Source organism: Boleophthalmus pectinirostris, unplaced genomic scaffold (assembly GCF_026225935.1).
Source record: "Boleophthalmus pectinirostris isolate CB_2022bp ecotype Guang Dong unplaced genomic scaffold, ASM2622593v1 HiC_scaffold_13, whole genome shotgun sequence".
NCBI lineage: Eukaryota > Metazoa > Chordata > Actinopteri > Gobiiformes > Gobiidae > Boleophthalmus > Boleophthalmus pectinirostris.
In genome coordinates this window covers 17,299,196-17,316,728 of record NW_026571036.1, presented here as the reverse complement: position 1 = coordinate 17,316,728, position 17,533 = coordinate 17,299,196, and the positions used below count along the sequence as shown (strand labels likewise).

The 17,533-nt window shown below is 40.9% G+C and overlaps 1 protein-coding gene across 1 annotated transcript in view; it reads right to left on the bottom strand.

The window, feature by feature from the left end:
- stxbp5a (syntaxin binding protein 5a (tomosyn)) overlaps positions 1 to 16,241 on the bottom strand; it is a 138,887-nt gene extending 122,646 nt beyond the window's left edge. Inside the window, exons 1-2 of the mRNA XM_055149412.1 lie at positions 15,730 to 16,241; positions 13,388 to 13,485 (exon numbers count right to left, since the gene is read on the bottom strand). Coding sequence (XP_055005387.1) covers positions 13,388 to 13,485; positions 15,730 to 15,867 — 236 coding nt within the window. The 5' untranslated portion in view covers positions 15,868 to 16,241. The remainder of the gene's footprint in view (positions 1 to 13,387; positions 13,486 to 15,729) is intronic.
- Positions 16,242 to 17,533: the final 1,292 nt, after the last annotated feature.

The window sequence follows — 17,533 nt, the reverse complement described above, 5'->3', positions numbered from 1 at the left end:
ACAGGGGGCGATAGAGGACAATGGCTTTTTACCTGCAACAGTTTATAATTAATGAAGTTGAATTTTCCATTATTTTTATGTAAATATGCATACTAGAACTGCAATTAAAAGCTCTCAATAGACGGTACTACGCAGCTGATGGTCACAGCTCTTTCCGACCTTTAAGGCTCTCAAAGCGCTTTACAACAAGGAACCACTCACCCATTCACACATTCATAAACCAGTGCACACAGACAGTGGGGGCGAGGTAGGTTAAGTGTCTTGCCCAAAGACACAACGACAACATTCATCTGTGGGAGCTGGAATCACACCAGCCAACCTGTGGGTCAGTGGAGTTGACCGCTCCACCAATGATCTTTATGTCGAGAGCGGGATTTGAACCGCCAACCTTCAGATCAGTGTGTATGTATGTGGTGTATGTATTGTATTGTCGAACTATGTGTTTGTAAGAGTTGTTTAAATGTTGTGTGTTCTTGGCCTCCCTTGAAAACGAGATGCTGCATGTCAAGGAGCTTCCAAGAATAAATTAAATTCAGTTCAAAAATTAAATTAAATTCAACCAAATGAGCTCCTGTCACCCATCAACATTTCCTGGGGGTGTGATGCTAACTGTAAGCACTGCACTATCTGAGGCTTGTTAGTCTTTAATCTGATCTTTGTTTCAACATTATGTGACCAGAAAGAACTGGCTTATTTGGAACTATAAGAGGTGCGCTGATTTATGTTGTCCTTCTCAAATAACACTACAGTCCTAAGGTAGCTAGCATTAGTCAACAGTTTCTCATTTAGTTTTTGTTGAAAAGTAAACACCTAAACTCCTGAAAACTTGTTGTTTAAATCCATTCTGCAGTTTTTTCTTGAGTTTTCAGACAATTTTGGCAGTGTTTGCTAAAACTTATTTGGCAGTATTTGCTAATGTGTGCACTGTGTCTCCATGGTAACTGGTTAATATTGTGCCAATACACATACGGGTACATGTAGAGCACCCCCAGCTTGATGTCAGTGCAACTCAATTTTGATACTAGTTCTATTGTTTTTCAGGCAGGTAGCAAAAAAGCTCTACCACAAAAAAATTACTTAATAGGCTGCATTTCTTTCACCTTAAAAGTCTTAAAAGTCATAAAAATTGCTGCTTATCTGTTTTACGTGAATCGCAAGTGTAAATCAATAGGGCAGTATTGGGTTACCACTAGCACACTTAACTAATGCAAACATGCCATTACAGGAGAGCCCACAGATGTGAACAGAGACTGGAGTTGTGGTGAGGGGCCCGAACAGTGGTCAGACACTTCAGCCCACTCACAGTAGAGCATCATATTGACCACGACTAATATGAGTGCAAATCAATGCGCGAGGCTACAACGGGCATGTGTTGAGAGCGTGGAGAAAGAAGCCAACTCTCTCATAAAGATCACCATAAATCACGGCCATTGGGTGTCACTGTGAACGTGCCATCTGATTCGTGGAAAGAGCAGAAAGCGTGTCCATAAACATGTATCTACTGGACAAGGTTCCTCCCTAATTAGTGTTATGGTAATGTAACAGGAATTGATTGGTTTCAGGCAAAGATGCTAAAGTGCACGGAGAAACAAAAGCTCTCTGATGCTAATTTCACTTAATATTCCTGTTCCAATATGGGTGGGTTATCAGATATCGGTATCAGACAATATCAAAAGAGGTAGGGTTACAGGTTTTATATCATAGCTGAAATACATTTTGTTATTATTTTTACATATGTGAAAAGTTAATTCATGATCTTTATTTCTATTTGTGGCCTGTCCACCCACGATAATTCTGCCATTTATGGACCGATTGTCACCAAATTTGGTACGTGGGTCAAGCCCCCTTGCTCAACGAAGCAAAAGAAATTTGGTGATGATCTGAGGTCACTTGAGGTCACACGGGTCAATTGAAAGGCCACGCCATTATAAAGGATAGGCAATTTCGCCAATTTCTGAACTATCTGCAGGCCAAAATATTCATCCAATCATCACACAAGCTGGCACACACATAACCGGGGTATGGGCTGGGCTCCTCATAAGCTGGCTTAGGTGGTGATGAATTGCCACCACCGATGCCTCATGGGGGACCAGGTTGCCATCTCTGATTGCGCTTGTTTGGATTTTAAAAACTATATTGGTATCGGCAAATATAATTTTTTGGCCACAGCAGCAACCTGGTAGCCAGGCTGGTGCCAGCTAAAGCCTCCGCTCAATTTCAATTCTCTACTAGGTCAGGAATCAGAATACACTAGATGGCTCGCATAAAACCCAGAAGTGTGAGTTCAGGCAACAGCCAACTAGCAAAGTGCCATATATTCTGTGCTGGCAACAATTCCCAAGATTCAGGATTCAAAGCCGGAACAATGACAGTGTTTGGTGAAATTTATCAAGGGGAAAGACGCTATTGCGCTTCTTTATACTGGATTTGGGAAAAGTTTAATACACCAGTTATCCCCATTAGCGGCGCATTACATACATCACGACCAAATAGCAGCGACTGGTAAAATTTTTAAAAAGTACCTGCCTACTGTCGAGCAAACAAATCCTAATGCTGCAAAGTCAGATGGTTTTCACAAAGTGAAACCAGCTGACAAATCAGGCTACTAAGCCAGCAATATGATCTTGGTATTAACTCAAACAAAAAACAAAACAAAAATCCATATATCGGCGCATCGCTAATAATAATAATTGCATCATAATCTGATCTCCCACTTTATAAGCTTTCGTTCTTCCACTAGCTTCAAGCATTCAATACGGACAGCTTCAACACAGTCTCCTCCTCCTCCTCCTTCTGTCCCACACGATCAAAACTGATTTGGTTACATAATGTTTACTCTCAATTAACACCATGCAATTAGCATATCAAAACACACTGACAACCTCTACCATAGCCACATTATACACCACCACATATCTAGTACATAGAAATATCATCTCCATGAGCCGCTGACATTAGCTGAGTTTCTTGGAGAACCTATAAACCTGAAGCCGTTCATTTTGCGCAGCCCACATGACACTGGCTGTTTACAGTGAACCACTCAAGCGTTGCGTGCCGTCTGCTGGGAATAATTACAGCGCAGGTTGCCGACCTTTCAGGCATGGAGCTGTGGTATCGCACTTACCACACCTCGGCCCGTACAATGAGGTCCTGCTGCACACACACAGGAGAAGAACTGGCTCCCTGCATTAAACAAAGGGGGGCGGGCAGGTTATCTTCATTAAAATAAATACACGTTTCTCTTTAGACATCACGTCACTTCCAGCACAAAATATTCTCAAATGATGGGGGCAGAGGTGTATGTGTATCAGATGTAGGGATGTACCATTCCAGGTTTTTCAGTTCTGATAAAGCCATAGTATTGATATTGTTAAGTACTAAGCCGTTATCTGATATTAACGGATACCAGTGTAGGAACTGTAAATGTCAATATCATGGAACCGATACATAATACTGCAAACTTTCCTGGATCAGTACTGGCATTCAATACCAATATCGGTGTCAGTGCATCTTGAATCAGACACCCTTCCTGGTGTTAGGAAATACAGTAACTCCAGTTTTAATTTCTTTGTCAGTGGGCAAACCTACAAAATCAGCAAGGGATCAAATACTTATTTCCTCCCATGTATATATAAAATGGGCAAAAGGCACATTCAACAAGCAAAATAATAATATAATAGTGTGTTAATTATAAGAGCGGTTAACTGATCATAGCCTCCGACTTCGGCCCGCCATGCCCCTTTGACCGGCCCCCCAATTATAAAAGTGATATTTATGTGATATGTTAATATTTAAATAATCATATGACGTATTTACATTCGCCACCAAATTTGCCGCTGAATTTTCGTTACCTGACAAGCTCGAGATCAAACAGTGACAGTCAACGCACACACAGAGTTCTGTAGTGCAGCTAAGAACAGCAAAATGGTAAGTACGAAAAGTCGACAGAGTGCTGAGTTTTCAAAGAACAGTGGATGACCGATTATTTTTTTGTTCAGTGTAAGGACCGTGCAGTTTGTCTGATATGTAAATAAAGTGTGGCGGTTTTCAAAGAATATAATCTGCGTCGTCAGGGTCATACGATTCTGTTATGTACCTCAGCCCCCATCACAGTCAGGAGCGATAATGTGGCCCCCAGAGAAAAAAAGGTTGGTGACCCCTGCTCTAGATGCTGGGGTAAACTTACGTATACTAATTATGTTTCATCCTTTCCAGTCTGACCTAAGTGGCACAACTTTTGAAGACACTAAAACAAATGTATTTAAATGTCATGTAAAAAATGAAAACTGATTTTTGTATCTTTTTTGGGGCTTTATTATTGCTTAAGACATCTGCTTGTTTTTAGCATCAGAAGCACAGACAGAATTGCGTTTCCAATTGGGACATTTGGGATGGCTTTAAGCGCTAATAAAAATAATTCTGGCATTCATAATGAAAAATCTAGCGGCCCAACCGCCCAGGAAGTCACATTTACAGACCCTTTTTAGTATTCCTCCCAAACAGCAGCTCTGAGTTACCCTGGCCTGAGGCATTAAGGCTCCTTGTCCTACGATGACATTGCTTTCTAGCCAACATTGGCATTGCTCGGCTTTTTAAATTGGGATGAGTCACTGTTATGAGAATGCGCACGAATCCAAGTGTTGTTTTTATTTTACTTTATTTTATTTTAGCCCAGAAAGACAAGCTACATTCAGACCCATTTCATTAGCCAACCAGAGGAAGTAACACCAGCATTGGACAAATTGCAAAAGTAAGCGTTTGAGGAAAGAGTGGCAGGCAGAGTCCGATTTAGAGTCATTTAGAGAGGAGAACCATCACGGCGACTTTAATCGTTCCAAAATCCGATCGCGTTTGAGCCTGATGGGGCTAAAGGACATTAAGCCGGACACGCTGTCACAAAAGTGGGCCTAGCGCAGCAGCCCAAAAACTCACTGCACACACTTCTAATAACAAGAATCACAGCGGGATGGGTGCTTCTCAGGAACTCGAACATAAGACATCGTTTTTGTCAGACGGAGAGGTTGGTGTGCGTTGGATGGTACAGCTGTCCTTTTGGCTTAAATATAATAAAAAATAAAAGTCACCAATATTGAATGTGGAATGTTTTATAATTGGTTTTACTCACATATTCATAGTTTGGTTGGTCATTGTTAAAATACTGAATGTTTGACTAGATTTTAAATGGAAATCTGTTAAACAAATGTACTCAAATGTACATACCAGAACAAAAAGATATAACTTGTATTTAATCTAAGGTGTTCTATTTAATTTCTCTCTTGGTGATTCTGCAATCTGCTGAAGCCTATGGTGGTGTTACTGATTTGCTACTAAAGTTCCACAGTATGGCATTAAACTTCTCTACCTCCATGGTGACAAGCAGGTTGTGGACCCTGGCCCTTTAAGGTTTAACATACATTATTAGACGCACATTATTTTAGGTGGAAACCATTATAACATAGTAAATATTATGTCTCGTTTAATACATTACTGTTGTATTAGATGTTTTTGTTTATTGATCCGATCTGGATTGACATGAAACTCCAATCTTTGCAACTCTTTCGGGATTTTACTGTACGCCACACTTTTAAGATTAAAACACCATCTGGCAGGACAAGATGATCACTTAAACCAACCACCACAAAGAAACACATAGAAACTAACAGAATGAGATGCTCCCCGTTAATCTTATCCAAACTGTGCACAGTGAAGTCCATGTTATTATTCACGGGTTTCAGCTTTTCTGGAGAAATTTGGAGGACCTTTCAACATAATATTTTGGTTTAATCTGCTTTTATATGGTAACAGTGCTAATTTGTAATAATTCTTAAAGTAGTAGCAGTAGTAGTAGTACTTGTATTCAGTGGTGTACTGGGAATTTTTTAAGTGTAGGTACGTGATTCAAGAGGTCATCTATGTGACCCCCCTCCCCCCCTTAAAATGATGCGAAATCATGTTATTAACATTAACACCATTCATAATCACCTACAGAACATAAATCACAGGCTACAGCTAAACCAGGACTAAACCAAGACTGAACCAGCACTAAAACAGAACTGAACAGGACTGAACCAGGACTGAACCAGGACTGAACCAGGACTGAACAGCAGGACTGAAGCAGGACTAAAACAGAACTGAACCAGGACTGAACCAGGACTGAACCAGGACTAAACCAAGACTGAAGCAGGACTAAGCCAGGACTAAGCCAGGACTAAACCATTACTAAACCAGGTCTAAACCAGGTTTAATCTTGGACTTGAGAGCGAGAGAGAGAGAACCCCGAGCCTGTGGAGCGGGGTGTCCACAAATCATGATTGGGAGACAGCTGCAACGATCCTTTCTCCTGCGGTCACCCGACGGTCTATGCAGGCGCACCTTCAGGCCTGTCCCAACACTCAGTTCTAGTTCAGTCCTGGTTCAGTCCTGGTTCAGTCCTGGTTCAGTCCTGGTTCAGTCCTGGTTCAGTCCTGGGTTCAGTCCTGGGTTCAGTCCTGGGTTCAGTCCTGGGTTCAGTCCTGGGTTTAGTCCTGGTCCCTCATGTCGCAGGTCACTATAGGACAGTACTGCAAATATCATGAGCCTATGCAGATTGTTTTCACCGTTGCCAATAGACCCGGGTTTGACATTTAAGTTATAGCTATTTTATATTTGTTATAATTTTTTTATATCTCACGTCGGGAGAAGAGGGTGGACGGTGTACCCCCGTGTACAACGCCCACTACACCCCGCTTGTTATTCCGACTACTAGTAGTGTTAGTAGTTGTACGTCTATTTGTGTGCATGGTATGTTATTAGAAGATGGTAACTCAAGATATAGTAGACTCGAGGCAGTAATAGTCACTTTGTTTGCGATAGTGGATATAGTAGATGCAGCAGTAGTAGTGGATCAGTCCTCTTATTTTCATTGATTACATGATTTACCTGTGGCAAGATCCTTAATAGAAAACTTGGTCGGTTTATTGCTAATCTTGTCACACAGTTGTATTTCCCAAGGCTGTTTGAACAGTCTCCTCCACTGGGATGCTTGCAATGAATTGGAATTCAAATCCACATTTGTTGACAAAGATGGAACATAGTACACAGCAGCCAGCCTCACTAAGAATAAACATTAACTACAAGCATTCCCAGCAATCGCATGTTTCACAGTTGTGCACAAGGTCAGAGTAAGTCCAAGATGCTATATAATCTTCAATAGTAATATCTGCCCCAGTCCTGTTTAAAGGATTCTCCATTTGAATGATGATTGTGAAGAAGAGATAATCTGGTGGTGCACGTGTTGACAATTTGATGTATTGATTTGGGTCTCGCTCGCCCAGTGTGAGTTGGTGAGTTATAATGGTGGTGCTGTAGCTCGTGGCTAACACCAGTATAAGAGGCAGGTCTCTGGAGGGGGAGGACTGCACAGAGCCTCAACACAGCTGTAGGGCCACCCAACCAAAACAACAAATACAATGAATCCCATTATTATTGGAGGAAAGAGCCAAGAGAGGGTTTTTTTGCAAGCACTGTAAAATGCACCAGCACAACTGTTAACATTTACAACTATTACTACCGCGTGATTACAATGACTTCTTTGCTTTCAGTATTATTAAAATGTTACCTGTAAATGAGTTTTGGTCGCATGACTTCTTCCTGTTTTGAAGGACTTTGTAAGAAAAAATTATATATCTTAAATCAGCAAAAATCCTTACAAACTACCTGAATCAGCTGTAGAGAGGTTTTTTTCAGTTCCGATAACTGATTTTGATACTATAGCTCTATTTAACTGCCAGTAGCAAAGTAGAAATTCTATTCTGACAACTGGATATCAATTTTTTGGTTGTTGTTTGTTGTTTTTGCTTGTTTTTTTTATACTGACGATATCTGATATTAACCCATACCATTTCTTTAAACTAGGGCTGTAACGATATCCAAGTCTCACGATACGATATCGTCACGGTATGAACCTCACGGTACGATATTTATTGCGATGTCGTGGGAAAGCTCACAATATGTTTCAGTAAAACGTAAACAAATATGCTGAAAAGCTGTGTAGATAAGGAAGGATTGCGGACACAGAAATGGCATGTGTGGACGCAAATCGTTTCCGATATGGTGAAACAGTGATACACGGATTCCTTTCAGTGTAAATGGGGTCTTAATCCGAAAAACTAAGACTTAAAAGTGCTTAGAACTGAAATGGAGCAAAGGATCATGGTCTATGTAGTTCTCTCTGTCTTTTTATAGCTATTGCTGCACCATCTTATTACATATACTAGTCTTATTACATAAATTTAAATGTCCGACAAGGATATTGGCTAAACTGATATTTGGACGCCAATATCCAATTCAGCAAATTTTTCAGTATCAGATTGGTACATCCTTGATCGGCTGATGACAACTGAATACAAATACACAACAACACAACACTAAATTAAACATGTGAGAACCAAATAGTCTCACTAACTTATACTTAAACTATAACATGTTGTAACAAGTAAACTATACTGATTGACATTTGATTAAAACATTACTTGAATCTAGATTTTGCCAGTTGGATCCACTCTCCAACAGCACCACGTCAAACTTCTATTATTATTACCAATGTCTGCAGCCAACAACACTTCTCACTGTATCACAGATAAAATAACACTACTTATTCACTAAATCGCTAATGTGCCTGAATCGCAAACTTGTTTTTCCACCACAAAGCCCATTTTTACCACTCGCATATTCGCCGAAAACAATCGCCGCCGGTTTGCTCCTGTCCCACTGCATTAGCACACACAGATCAATAACGCTGCTATTCTCAGCCTTTAGATCTGGACCAGGGAGGGGAAGCCTGCCTGCAGCTAGAGCCTGTGACTGCTCTAGTGTGTGCCCGCCCTCCAGACCCCGGCACAGGGACAGCAGCTGCAGTGACGGGGCAGCACATGGGGGACTCTTTGGAGGCGATCAGACGAATCGCTGGCTCTTTGGCTGGAGGGGCTGGCTGCACTTCAGAGGATGTGGCAGACAGAGATCCGCACACTGTCAATGGTGCCACCGCCACCGCTGTAATTTTCAATCTTTGGCCGGGCTGCCAGCGGATAAATGGTGCAGTCTGTTGGGTAGGGTACAAGAACGGAGCGAAACATTCAGTCTGATGAGAAGATTGGGGCCTGAAATGTAAACAAGCTTTGACTAAGACAACAGTGATTAAACCAAATAAGATGTACGTGTTGAATATTTATTGATAGACTGGTGTTTATATTTCTGTCTATCATTTTCTATAATTAGAAATGTATCACTCAGAACAACAAGCAATTGGTGGTTTTTAGATTTCAGAATGTAATAATGCCTCAGAATACTCTCAAATGGGGGACAAGAGCCAGATATTTTTAATGATTACATTTTGCTTTGTCTTGAAATATCAAAAAGGTAACTTTATAAATGTTAAACCTGGTGGATTTGGTGAATTTTATCAAGGAGAAAGATGTTATTGCCCTTCTTCCTTTGAAATTTGGAAAAAGCTTAATATACCAGTTAGCCCCGTTAGCGGCGCATTACATACGTCACAACCAAATAGCAGCGATTGGTTAAATTAAAAAAGTACCCATCTACCGTCGAGCGAATGAATGCTGCGAGGTCAGACGGTTTCTACGAAGTTAAACCGGCTGATGAATCATTCTAAGAACTCACTGTATTACAACAAAAATATTAGAATATATAATGTTTTGATGTCATCTGAAACAAAGCAAAACTAACTATGATACTGCAATGACCCTGTCTTGCAATAATAAATAAGTCTAAGTTCAGAGGTGCATGTACAATCATTTACTGCTATTTTATGATCTTTATGGTTTTGCTTTCATTGATTTGATTCTTTTAGGACTGGTATGACCAAATTTTAGCAATTTACCTTTTTGTGGTCTTCATTTTATGATCTCTGTGCAGGACTTTGGAAACTGTTTTGCTTGTAAAATGTGCTATAGAAATAAAGTGGATCTGGATTTGGATTTGAATGCATCAAATCAAGTGCAATCTACTTATCATAGTGGATCATTTACAAGTTCAGGAGTTTGTTCCTAATCTCCAAATATTACAATAATGTGCTGAGGTTAGAGTTTGGTTTATGGGCAAAGGTTCTTTTCACTTGATCTCACAATGATAACTACTCTTATAAGTATATTTCTCATTACAAATCCATACGATTCTAACATTAATTTCACACCAAACTCTCTCAGGCATTGTCTTAAAAATATTTCAAACTGCATTTCTTTCCCATAGATGACAATAAAGGCCAGCTATTCCACCAGCCTAAACCAACAGACACGGTTACGCATATGTATGTTTATCTCAAAGTCACCGCAGACAGACTAAAAGAATAGCGTCTGGATTCACCTTGCTCTGACGGTGATAAGGCTCCATCTGATCCGCATCAGTCAAACGGCAGAAAAACTCCTCCTCTTCTATCAGACTCAAAGTGACCATCCTTCAAGATCCTCTCTCACAAAAAGCCCTGGAGACAATACAAGCTGATTGGTTCTCTCATCCTACATCACAAAGACTGTAAGATCTTCAAGTGGGGCGCAAGAAAGATATGTAGTATCCAGCCGAGTGTTAGCCACGTAAGCCTTACTCAGAAGTGCACGGGCTTTAGTCTAGCTAGCTGCTAATGTACGGAGGGTGGCAATGTCAAAATAAAGGTAGGGATGAATAGTAGGGAATATCTCAAATTTTGTTTATGCATTATTACACAAAATTTTAACAGTGCTCAAGTATGTGATAAAATGTGCCTGTGAACCGTGAAATTAATAAAAGTAGTGCAATATTCCAAGCAAGGGTCTAACGTGATATTTCTGTAAATGTTTCTGTTTATTCTATTTTTAATCAGCTCTTTTTGCCATAACTTTCAATAGTCTTAATTATACAGTAAACTCAATAATCTAATTTTGCTCAATCCACAACAACAGATGCTATTAGTAATTAGAGACAGACTAATATTTTGGTTGCCCGATATATATGGGGCTGATATTTTTATCTCACTGGTCTTAACCCCTTAACGCCGACTGTCACAAATATGCGACAAACGTTTCGATGAAGATGTAAGCCAAGACAGCAGCTTCATTTCTCCAATGCTGGTTAGTGCATTTGCAGTAATGTACCTTCCTACTTTGGCAAACCTTTGGCAAGTACTTGTTTCTAGTTGTCGCAAATTTGCAACATACCCCAATTTCTATTTTTTTTAGTAGTGAAATTAATAATCTCAACTTAATTTATCATCTACTTGAAGGAAAAAACACAAACTTGTTTTTAAATATATACATACATCTATATAAATTCAGGCATTAGGGGGTTAAATCTCCAGCATGGACCAATATTTTGTTTAGGCCTGGTGCATAAAGAATCCACAAAAAGCATTATTTAAACTTTAACTTTAAATGTAACTACACTCCTCTCTTAAAGGTTTGTGGTAAAAAAAGAGTAGAGGGCGAGTTTGTAGTGAGTTACAGAATTTGGGGGAAAAATGATCAAACTCAGCCTACAGATCGACCCCAAAATATCGGCAGAGCTTATCGGCCATTGGTTTATCTGCATTCTAAAACCATCAGCCATGAAAAAAAAAAAAAAAAAAACATGTTGGTCGATCTCTATAAGCAATTTTCCGATACATCCTCCACTGATGTCACACACTATACTCTGTGCCAGTCTAAATATAACAATGACAGTTGGCTGAATGTCTCTACTCACTCTTTCCCCCCATCACTTAATGTCCTATAAAGCTTATGGGCAGACAGTAAACACCAAATGAAAATAATGGCCATATTAACTTTACTTCCAGTATCGGAATATATGGCTGTTGCTATCCATTGAGTTGCATAGTCAGTCCTTCTCCCAGCTTCCAGTATGCTAATTGACTGACCTCCTTCTATCCTGCAATTAGTACTCGAGGGTTAATGGCCGTGTGGATGAAGCAAAAAGTGATTTCATTTTATTTTTTATTGACCACTTTTGGCTGGAGGGATATCGTAGGCCAGCGCCATAACCGTATATTGTAGATGTCACGTTCACAGCCTTGGCCCAGGTAATCATATCTGAGTCATAGCTGAGCGCGAGCCAAGTTGAGGGCTCCATCACAGAGTAACGAGCTGGTAGAGATACAGGACAGGCAGGCAAACACATGGAGAACTTGTAAAAACCGTCCTAGCGCACAAATACACACGAATACGCACAAATAGACACAAATACACACTCATACGCACACACTGATGCTATATTGGAGACTATAAGACTCCCTGCGGTGCCATTCCAGCACAAGCTGTTGTCTCCCGTTTGTGTAAACCACCTCATACCGCAATAGAGCATCTTAGCGCAGTCGCTTATATTAGACGCAAGATAGACTTTGATATGTTGGTAACTGCATTTCATTTTGTACTGCGACATGGTGAAACGCGCACTTCGGTTTGTGGTGTCCTGGGTTTTCAGTGCATTAGAACACAACTTCAGTGAGGAAGAAAGGGTTCGAAACCATAAAAGGGTATTTCAGTCTACATAAAAATCAACACAGCATCAAAATCAAGCACAAAGAGCATCTGTCAGCCTCGCAATGGTAAAGAAAAAACGCTCAACCAAAATCTACTCAAGTATTAATGATGAAATTCTAAAAACGAAATCCACCCTGTCAGTACAAAGCAAGGCCCTGGTCCTGCCTCACAGTAGTAAAAAGAAAGTGCCAACTCACTCAACTCTGTTTTTACAACCCATCATATCATGTGCATATTAATATACAAAGTCCAGTCAAAATCTACTCAAGTAGTGTATTAAAATATGCTGTATAAAGAAGTGGACTAAGTGAGTGTCATCCATAGCATTCCACGTCAGTCAAATGAAGCTCACCAAGGCTGCCGAGCTCCATATTAGGAATAGGAAATGATTTAGACACAAAATAAAATTAAAAAAACACCAGGATCATGTAGAGAGAGTTACTATAAACATTTCAACAGCAAAATGAGCCTGACAGCAGCAGTTATAGAGAGAGGGGAGATGTTTTTTTCAATACAAAGTGAATTGGAGTTGATGAAACCAGAAACACGTACATGCTCATCTGTGCTCATTTCCTATTTGGAACGGCGCAGCTAGTGAGGCTGTTACGCTTTATCTTTATTTAGTCTATGTGTATTAATCTTCAAGTACAAAAAAAATCAACACTACCAGCACAAAGCAAGCATCTGCCAAGGCCCTAGTCCTATCTCGCAATGAGAAAGAGAAAGTGCCAACTCACTGAAACGTATCTTCTATTTTTACACCTCACAACATATTCATAGTAACTCCACCCAAGTACACTGCTTTGATTTGTAGACGCACTTACCTCATGCTGCTTTCAAGGAACATAGGGCATACTATCAGACAGTAACAACTCAAAGGATACATTCTTAGAGCTCCACTCTGTGTTCCTATGGCCAGGATCTTCTGCACTGGGTCAAATGCCATAGCTGAGGGCTGGTAGGGGAAGCCATGCCGAACAGTCTGAAAGACAACCATTAAAAGTGAGTGGGTAAAAAAATGTTGATGTTGATTTGCATTTCACAGCACCAGCGAACGTTGTTTTCGTTAAAGGATGTGACACACCTGATTTCGCTAAACAAATGGCACGAATTAATGTGCGAAAATGTTATGAAATCAGAAATTGCAAAGACAAAAATTAAGGGCGAGGACTGAATGCTTGTTGTTTTTTTGTTTTGTTTTTTTGCATTACACTTTATGCTCCTTTTATAATCATTGGTCTATTTTGAGTCTTCTCTTTCTCTCTCATTTCTCTCCTTTTCATCTACTTTCCCTCTCTCTCTTCCGTCCCTCTCTCACTCTCTTTCTCTCTCTCCTCCCACATGAAGTCGTGATGGCGATGAAGTCAAGGAACAAAACACACTGAAACAAGCAAAGAGAAAGCATTTAGAGGCATTATGAGATACTACGGGTTCCCACACAGTTGACATACAGATGACATGGGGTTTTGTGGCTAAAGTCTGCTTAAGGACTAGACGGACGTTTGCTTAGTGGCGAAAGGCTAAAGAACGTTACATAAGAAGCTCTCAGAGAAGTCGAGACACCTGCCTTCTTCAGCCAAAGCATCATATGCACACTTCTCAGACCGAGATAAACAAGCGAGTTCAAGGCAGAGGTGTTCAAAGATGTTTTTCAGTGGGAAGCCAACACAATGTCAGAGGACGTCCAATTAACTCGAGTTTTGGGGTGCAGGCAAACTTAATGTGTTGTGGTGCCAAAGCAAAAGAAGTCATTACCAAGATGTACCTATAGAAAAATAGTGGAATATAACAGAGGTTGTAAAATTTACTCTTAAAACAATGAGTTAAGCCCAGTGAGTGAAACGACAAGACTGAATCTGTTCTGGCTTGAAAAGAAAAAGTGAGGAAATATTGCACAAGAAATTTGATGGAAATGGTAAACATTTTAAAGGCGTGCTTCTATAATGGAGGTCCATCACCTGCTTTTCTTCATGGTTCCAAGGAGCAGCTTTTTCATCACCTAGACTGTATCTATCTTGCAATATTTCATTTCACAGGTGATTTTATTGCTCAAAATATATGACACTTTACTATGATTGCCAGGAGTCAACCCTCCTTAGATCTGACCTGTAACTTGACCTGGTGGCATCGTGTGCTCGTCTCCGTGGAGTTGGACACATTTTAGGCAAAACAATAACATCTCCATGGAGACAAGCAAGTGGTGGACCCTCCAGCAGAAGATTACATAGTGCATCTTTAATAGCAAGAATCTCCCACCTTTCCCATTAATTGTTGACAGGTTTTTATAGAATTCCACTTGGATTTTGGAGCACTCTTTCAGTCAGTATGTTTAGTTTTAGTTCAGTTTTCAATATTTGAACATGTGCACATAGATAACACTGTGTTTGTGAACTGTGTAAGAAAAATCCCACATACAGAGCCCTTAAATGAGCTGATCCTGTTCCAAACATTTACTTGCTTAACTGTGAGCTGTATAAATGTTTTGCAGTTAAATATAAATGCATTCCTTTATAGGCACTTATCTTAAGGAGGCACAAGGGGACAATCCCAATTTACCTTGTTATTAGAGCATGAAAAGCCATGTAAATTGCTGCAATGTTATTAAACCTATCCATTGTGGGAAGGTGGGTCTTTTCCCCCTTTATAAAGTCCCCCACTAAGGCGCCACAATTCCCCATAGGATCGATACAGGGAGCTGGGGGTTAAGATACATGTGCGTATGTAGCCTGCCTCAATGCATTTGGGAGCACTGCCTCATGAGCATTGATGGAGAGGAGAGTGATTTGCTAATCTAAGGCTAGCAGCAGATTATGCAAGAGGGGATCAGGTCTGGCCCAGCCCCTTCAATCTGACACTTCACGCCACAGTACACAGTGACACATGCACGGGGCTTCATTAAATATATGCATGTAGAATTTTAAGTGGACCAAGCTGCAGTTTGGGTTATATATGTAGTATGTATGAGAGCAGCACCAAATGAGCACGACTTGATGAATGAATCTCTATGCTTTTGTGAAAGGGTAAAAAGTGAATGAGCGCAGAGCTGCAGAGGGAAGTGCTGAGGTAGTAATATAGTGACTGTTTTGGAGGTCAATTCCACCTGCTGTATCCGCACATGCGGGAGAGTGCGGTGGGGTTGGCAACACGCACAGTTCAGATAGGGATTTGCGTGTGTGTGTGTGTGTGTGTGTGTGTGTGTGTTTGGTGATGAAGCGCTTGGACCCACCTTGCAGAGCTGGAAATGCTCGGACTGGAGGCTCTCAGGGATCAGATGGTTCTCCTGTGGTCCCACTTGGACAGTCGGGGTGGAGGAGGACGCCTCTTTCAGACCGTCCAACACCTTCCTGATGTTAAACTTTTTCATTTTTCAAATCTCTCGAGCTTCAGTAATCACTCAAAAGAGGACTCAAACACCTCTGGCTCTGTTTTTTTGGGGGGGAAATCTCACATTTTCTCCCTTGCTCGTTGCTTCTCCATACTGAGTGCTAGGCTGTTTACGCGACGTTTTGCTTGGCGTGATTGCCCCTCTGGTTTTCCTCGCTCTCGGCTCTGTGGCGTGTGCCTGCCCCACTGCGTCTCGCTCGGTTCGCTCCTCTCTCGTCCTCCGCCGCGTCCCTCCCCTCTCCGTCAGAGCAGAGCTGAGTGTGCGCCGCTCAGCCAAAGCGGAAACCAAGCGCAGCGCTGCAACTGCCGCTCCTGCCGCTCCTGCGCATGTCTGACAGAGCAAACGGCTTCAACACAAATCCGTCGCTTACTCTTTTCTCTCTCTCTTCTTTCATCTGCCCCCAGCGACAACGCCTCCTCCCTCCTTCTCTCCCTCCTCGCGCTGGTTTTGCTCCACTGCACCTGGCGACAACGCGACTGCTGCTGCCGCCGCTGCTGCTGTGAGTGCGTGCGGCGTGCGCGCTGTTCAATGGAAAAGCACGGACAACCGCACTGACTTTAAACCCACTTGCCCCATACGAGCCGCGCCATATTTTTTCATGCTATATTCTGTCCCAGGAGGCATGCTTTAGTGACGATGCAGCATTTCAGATGTTATGTGGAGGCGCCTGTGGGCAAAACTCAGGGGAAATCTACAGCACTGGTCTGGAATATACAATAACAGTACATTTAAAGCTAAGGCCTAATAATACAACATTTGCATGAATATGGCTGAACGCTACACTGAATCCACAACATTTTGTAAGATCAGCAAAAGTAACTAACCGAGGTTTGTCTGATTTATTCATTGAGCTGGTTAGTTCATGGGTTCTCAACTGGTGAGCCAGAATCCAAAGAAGAATGTTAAAAGGGCTCACATTGCGCTATTTCCTGATCTATGCTAAAAATGTTGCTTCTGCATCACAAACATGCCTGGAGTTGTGTTTTGTTCCATTCATGCATTCTTTTTTTAAATATTATTATTATTACAGAAACATAGCAACATGACAAAACAGCAAAGGTAGATACAGTATAAAGTGCAGATGGGTTGTTGAGCATCAATCCAAAGTCCAGTTCACATTTATGGCAGGTGTGGAATGTGGAGATGTATTGGGGTGTAACGATATCCAAGTCTCACGATACGATATTGTCACTGTATGAACCTCACGGTATAATATTTATTGCGATATCGTGGGAAAGCTCACGATATAGTGGGGAGGCTCACAATTAGGGATGTAACGATATCCAAATCTCTCGGTACGATATTTATTGCGATATTTTGTGGACAAAACTGTTAATATGCTACTTTTAACTTTTAAAATGTTTTGAAAAGACTTAATCAAAAGAATTAAGACTTAAAAGTGCTTACAACTGTTATTTCTTCTTGTAGTCTACACAGAAATGGAGCAAAGGATCATGGTCTATGTAGTTTTCTTTGTCTATTGCGCACCATAACTCTTAATTTAGGCAAAGAGACTTGTAATTCGATATATTGTGATGGTCCACGATATTATTGTGAGAGCTTTGATGATACGATATCTCAATATTTCAGTTATTGTTACATCCCTAATGTATATACATCCACATACATATATACACATACACAC